General features: G+C 38.4%; 1 protein-coding gene across 2 annotated transcripts in view; it reads left to right on the top strand.

Moving 5' to 3' along the window:
- The window catches only part of LOC126388018 (trichohyalin-like), a 23,034-nt gene extending 17,539 nt beyond the window's left edge, over window positions 1-5,495 (top strand). Inside the window, exon 6 of one of the 2 annotated variants that reach the window (XM_050040897.1) lies at window positions 1,464-5,495. In XM_050040897.1, coding sequence (XP_049896854.1) covers window positions 1,464-4,587 — 3,124 coding nt within the window. In that variant the 3' untranslated portion in view covers window positions 4,588-5,495. Of the gene's footprint in view, window positions 1-545 lie in introns of both variants that reach the window. The other variant, XM_050040896.1, reaches the window with a different exon arrangement.
- The last annotated feature ends 1,218 nt before the right edge of the window (window positions 5,496-6,713 follow it).

Genomic DNA, 6,713 nt, shown 5'->3' with positions numbered 1-6,713 from the left:
CAGATGAAGAGTAGTGCTGACATGGACAGACAAGTACTTGAGGATGAAAATAACAAAATGGAAGGAGAAAGGTCTGGTCTTGAAATAAGAGAAGATCAACTCTTGGATAAAATGAAATCAATGGAAACTCTGAGAGAAAAACTTCAACAGCTGAAAGAAAGGATGAGTGAAGACATGAAACACAAACTCATCAGACTGGAACAAAACAAGGAAGAAGTACTGAAACTGGTCAGTGTTTTGGAGCAAAAGCATGAAGCTCTGGATAAACAGAAGGAAAATATGTCATCTTACAATGAGATATTACAGAGAGAAAGAGAAGGGTTGAGGAGTACCTTGTCAGAACGTGCCATTCAGACACAAGAGATTGAAAATCGACTGAAACAAGACGCTTTGTTGGAGACAACACATCTTGTCGAACTTAAAGCAGAGCTGAAGCAAGACAGAGAGGATCTAGACAGAGAGCGTGAAAAGATGAACAAAGAGAAACTGGACTTGGAGCTGATGAGGTCTGACATCCTGAAGAAACTGGACTTGGAGCTGATGAGGTCTGACATCCTGAGACAAAGTGACACATTAAAACAAGCAATACAAGATATGAAAGAGCAAAGAGACAAATTGGAAATCACACAGTCGGAGCTACAAAAGAAGAAAGAACATGCAGACAGTCAGTTTGATTTGATAAATAGAGAGAAAGGCAACATTAAAGATCTGACCCTTCAGATTCAGACTGAAAGAGACCAAGTTGAGAATGTCATGAACATGATTATCTTAAAACAAGAAGAACAAGAACTCAAGGACAACGAGCTTAAAGGACAAACACAAGAACTGGAAACTGTTAAGAACAGTGTGCTGGCAGAAAGAGAGGAACTGGAACTTCTGAGAAAACATCTTAACAAGAGGAAAGAAGAGGCTGAAGCTGCCATGAACACTATCAGTGCAGAGAGAGAAATAGTCAGTCAGATGAAGAGTAGTGCTGACATGGACAGACAAATTCTTGAGGATGAAAAGAACAAAATGGAAGGAGAAAGGTCTGATCTTAAAATAAGAGAAGATCAACTCTTGGATAAAATGAAATCAATGGAAACCCTAAGAGAAAACCTTCAACAGCTGAAAGAAAGGATGAGTGAAGACATGAAACACAAACTCATCAGACTGGAACAAAACAATGAAGAAGTACTGAAACTGGTCAGTGTTTTGGAGAAAAAACACAAAGCTCTGGATAAACAGAAAGAAAATATGTCATCTTACAATGAGATATTAGAGAGAGAAAGAGAAGGGTTGAGGAGTACCTTGTCAGAACTTGCCATTCAGAGACAAGAGATTGAAAATCGACTGAAACAAGACGCTTTGTTGGAGACAACACATCTTGTCGAACTTAAAGCAGAGCTGAAGCAAGACAGAGAGGATCTGGACAGAGAGCGTGAGAAGATGGACAAAGAGAAACTGGACTTGGAGCTGATGAGGTCTGACATCCTGAAACAAAGTGACACATTAAAACAAGCAATACAAGATATAAAAGAGCAAAGAGACAAATTGGAAATCACACAGTCTGAGCTACAAAAGAAGAAAGAACATGCAGACAGTCAGTTTGATGAGATAAATAGAGAGAAAGGCAACATCAAAGATCTGACCCTTCAGCTTCAGACTGAAAGAGACAAACTTGAGAATGTCATGAACATGATTATCTTAAAACAAGAAGAACAAGAACTCAAGGATGATGAACTTAAGAGACAAACACAAGAACTGGAAACCAGCAGAAACAATTTATTGGCAGAAAAAGAAGAACTTGAACTTTTGCGAAAGGATCTCAACAAGAAGAAAGAAGAGGTTGAAGCTGCCCTTACCACCATCGGTGAAGAGAGCGAACAAGTCACTAAAATGAAGACTGCATTTTACAGGGAGCGGGCAATGCTTTCAAATGACGAGGAAAGAATGAAAGAACTGTCTGAGCTGAACATGAAAGCTGAACAGTTAAATAGTAAAATGAAATCCATGGAAACTCTTAGAGCAAAACTCGAGCGTTTCACTGAAACAACACAAGAAGTTCTAAAAACCAAAATTGACAGATTAGCACAACACACTGAATATGTGCAAAAACTTTGCATGATGTTGGAGCAAAAACAAACAGAATTTGAAGCAGACCAAAACAAGCTGCCTGATTTCATTCAAGAGTTAAAAAGAGAAAAGCAAGGTCTTATTACTATGATATCAGACATGCTCCAAAGCAGATATGTAACAGAAGATGAAGGGACGACAAAGCCTGTTTTCGAAATACGAGATGGTGGAGAACTTAAGACAGAGATGATCCCAGAGAGAGAGGATCAGAAAAGTGTCCATGACATGACTAGCAAAGAGAAACTGGACATGATGAAGTATATGAACCTACTAGAACGAAACAGACAAGAAATAGAAAAGAGAAAAGATGAGCTTCAGATCACAATGACTCAGCTAAAAGATGAGAAAGAACACATCAGCAGCTTCCTTGAAGAGATAAACAGAGAAAAAGGCAACATAAGTGAGACGGTGCATCAGGTTCAGACAGAGAAGGACAAAGTTCAGAAGGTGATGAATATGATTGTTTTGAAAGAAAAAGAACTTTATCTAAAAGAAGCCGACATCAAGGAGCAAGTACAAGAACTGCAAAACAGCAGAAACATCGTACTTGCAGAAAGAGATGAACTGGAACTTTTGAGAAAGGATCTCAACAAGAAGAAAGAAGAGGTTGAAGCTACCATGAACACTATCAGTGAGGAGAGAGAAAAAGTCAATCAGATGAAGAGTAGTGCTGACCAGGACAGACCACCGCTTGAGATTGAAAAGGAAGGAGAAAGGTCTGCGCTGAAAATAAGAGAAGATCAACTCTTGGATAAAATGAAATCAATGGAAACTCTGAGAGAAAAACTTCAACAGCTGAAAGAAAGGATGAGTGAAGACATGAAACACAAACTCATCAGACTGGAACAAAACAAGGAAGAAGTACTGAAACTGGTCAGTGTTTTGGAGCAAAAGCATGAAGCTCTGGATAAACAGAAGGAAAATATGTCATCTTACACTGAGATATTAGAGAGAGAAAGAGAAGGGTTGAGGAGTTCCTTGTCAGAACTTGCCATTCAGAGACAAGAGATTGAAAATCGACAGAAACAAGACACTTTGTTGGAGACAACACATCTTGTCGAACTGAAGGCAGAGCTGAAGCAAGACAGAGAGGATCTGGACAGAAAGTGTGAGAAGATGATCAAAGAGAAACTGGACTTGGAGCTGATGAGGTCTGACATCCTGAAACAAAGTGACACATTAAAACAAGTAATACAAGATATAAAACAGCAAAGAGACAAACTGGAAATCACACAGTCAGAGCTACAAAAGAAGAAAGAACATGCAGACAGTCAGTTTGATGAGATAAACCAAGAAAAAGAACAACTGTATCAAATGAGAACAACGATTGAAACTGAGAGAGAGATGTTCTTAAATGAACTGAAGAGGATGAAAGGAGAACAGTCTCAGCTGGAAATAAGAGAGGACCGGCTCACCAGGTTAATGTACTCCATGGGAAGTCTGACAGCAAAACTCAAAAAACTGTGTCAAAGGACACATGAAGACTTAACAAAAAATATGAACAGATTAGGCCAGAAATATGAAGATATGCTCCAACAGAACTCAATATTGGAACATCAGTGTGTTGAATTTGTTCAACAGGAAAATAAGATGACTCGTTATTGTGACCTGATAAAAAAGGAGAAGAAACATGTGGTGACAATGACATGTGACAAGGCAGAGCAAACTGATATTTTGAAAGAATGGGTGGTTGTTCTTCAGTCAGATGTCGCGATCCAGACTGAAGATCAGTGGAAGCCAGAGCGACATGAACAGGATCTTGAAAGAAAGGTTAAATACTTGAAAAGTGAGAGGAAAGGTCTGCTGATAGAAGCAGAAGATGAAGAGCTGGAAAATGAACAGAAACAGAGGCTTGAGTCAGCTTCAGAGCAAGATGGTTTTACAGATGAGAAAATATCAAAAAGAGATTGTTTGCGAAAGCTGTGGAAGGACACTAAAACAGAACGGAAGGAGATTGATCGGATGAGGCGCGCAAGCAATGAGATGAGAAACAACCTCGAGAAGAGACTCAAGGGGATCAAACAGTTTGCTAAGAAAACATGGTTACAGAAAGAAAAGGAACCGTTGGACAGGAAGCTGAAACAAGGACTCAGTAAGGACACAACATCGCAATGTGACTGCAAGAGAGATCATACAACCCTTGATGAAAAATACACAGAGCTCCAACAAATTAAGTTTCAGATGCTCAGTGAGATTGAGAAACTCAGTGTTAAGGAAAAAGTGTCTCGGACAGTGACAACTAGCAACAAAGCTAATCAAACATCCCAGGTCGATATAACCACAGGGGATGCAACAGTGCAGGTAACAGAACAAGCCTCTGCCAAAACGAGTCAAGAACAGATGTGGGTTGAAGAAACAGAAGCAGATACAGACTTATCCAGTGGACTCCTCTGTCAGCTACAGCATTACTGCTATCGATGCTGCTGCCATTGTGATGCCTGCTGTAAGCAAGTCTGTGAAGGGGACAAATGAGAGACACATCTGGGTCACTGTTATCATCAATCTAAATGTTTCTGGCATACAGTTGAAATACAAAACAAGTGTTCGACTGAACCATTTGTAATACAAAGATAATACCTGAACATTTTTGTTATATTTTTAGTCCAGCAAGTATGCATCACATTGCTGGCAAACGCTTGCTTTGGCAGTCCAGATAACTGACATTTTTAAAATTATCAGCCTAAAATTAGGTTTCCTAATGGATAAGAATTGCTGGAGTGGAATCAAACTAATATCTTGACACTTTTTTAAACCATCTTAACAAAAAGTAATAGGATAACTAAATATGTCAAGGTATTTGGCAGATCAGAGTTCAAAATCTGTGATGCTTGTGTGTCTTGAATAATTCTTTACTGGCTATTGCACCATATTTGTTTGCATAATAATATAAGATTTAATAGTGCACTTGAGCCATTTTAAGAATGAATGCTTCATTTTTTTTAGTTTTGCAGCAGAACCACCATTCTTCATATTGCATTTTTAAATATAATGCATTAAACTTAAGAATCAATTTTCACTTATTTACAGAAAATCATACAAATTTAAGAACCCATGTTCCCATGTTGTGTTACAATTATTTTAAGATATTCAGGCAGAGAGCTCCAAAGCCCTCACAGCAAAAGCCTGTTGACCTGGTATTTTTGCGCTGTGACCTGCAGGAGAGAGGGTCTCAAAGTCCAGATCAGCCCAGTTACTGTGCTGCTGTGATGTTTTGGAAGTATCTAATGATCCTGAGTAGAAAATATATGATGCCGTTAAGAGATTTATAAACCATTTTTAAATATTGCATGCATTTCAAGGTATAGATTTTTGGAGAAAATATTGCATATATTATTTACACTATTTGTAAATGTAAATAAAGCTTGTGTGAAGTGGAAAAATATATACTTGTATCTGTTTATTTCACACACTTTTTTTCACGCAATTTTGTATAGAAAATGCTTAATCTCTTAAGTACAGGTGTTGTAAGAAGAAACATTTTATGTGTGGTTGACAGTCTCATCCTGTGGATACGACACAACACAGACCCTTTTTGCATCTTTAATTGCAAATATTATAAAACTTGTAGATAGTATGCAGTAAATGTAATGAATTGGTTGTATGGTGGATGAACATAGACTTCTGCTTCTTGGTGTTTGATCACAATGTTTACCCTTTGCATTTTGCAAAGAGCCTAAAGGCTGACTTACTTGGTCCAGTCCGGTGCTCCCAGATTTTTGTGTAAGTATAATAATATTGCGTGGATGCCAACTTTTAGGTGAAGACCAGGATTTGTGGAGCCAGCCCTGACACAAAAGCAGACCGCAGACCATGCGGTCAGTTTGCAGTTGGTGAACTGAAATGCAGCTATCACTGGGGAAAACCTCAAGGAATTTCAAGGATTCAAAAAAGTAGATTAGAGTAGATGTAGATGTACGTTGTATTCTAAGTGAGTTACTGTGATCTGTGACCTCCACATGCATACTTTCTGTCTGTTTAACTAGGTGATGACAGCCAGCTAGCTGATACAGCTACACAATGAGCCCAGCAACCCCAAACTAAAGGTTGTTTTGATAAAGATTAGTAACATTTTCTATACTGGACTGTGTTTCTTATCAGTAGAGAATTTATTCGTGATGGTCGACATGTCATGACAGTGGGAAGCACCAATGCATTTGACTGTTGGCTGCAAAAAAGTATGCATTATATGATTAGTGAAAAGCCACTGTTTCACATCTCCAAGCACTTAAAGGAAGGAACTTACAATTATAAACATATAAAAGGTATTGATATAGATGGGAAACAGGGCTGTAGCTGGAAAATTAACATTCATTCATTCATTCATTCATTTTCCATAACCACTTATCCTGTTATGGGATACAGGGGTGCTGGAGCCTATCCCAGCTGACATTGGGCGAGAGGCGGGCTATACCCTGGACGGGCTGCCAGACTATTGCATGGCTGGAAAAATAACAAGTGTGTATAAATAAAACTTTCATTCTATTGCAGTTATTACTTAAAATGAAGACACAACGAGACTGAAGGGGCTGGATAACTAAATTCTCACTCACTTATTTACATAAACAAAGTATAAGTTGTTCTTTCACTGTTACATTCTC

Source organism: Epinephelus moara, chromosome 3 (genome assembly GCF_006386435.1).
Source record: "Epinephelus moara isolate mb chromosome 3, YSFRI_EMoa_1.0, whole genome shotgun sequence".
Lineage (NCBI taxonomy): Eukaryota > Metazoa > Chordata > Actinopteri > Perciformes > Serranidae > Epinephelus > Epinephelus moara.
Note: the sequence above shows the minus strand (reverse complement) of the source record. Positions and strands in the feature narration are given on the sequence as shown.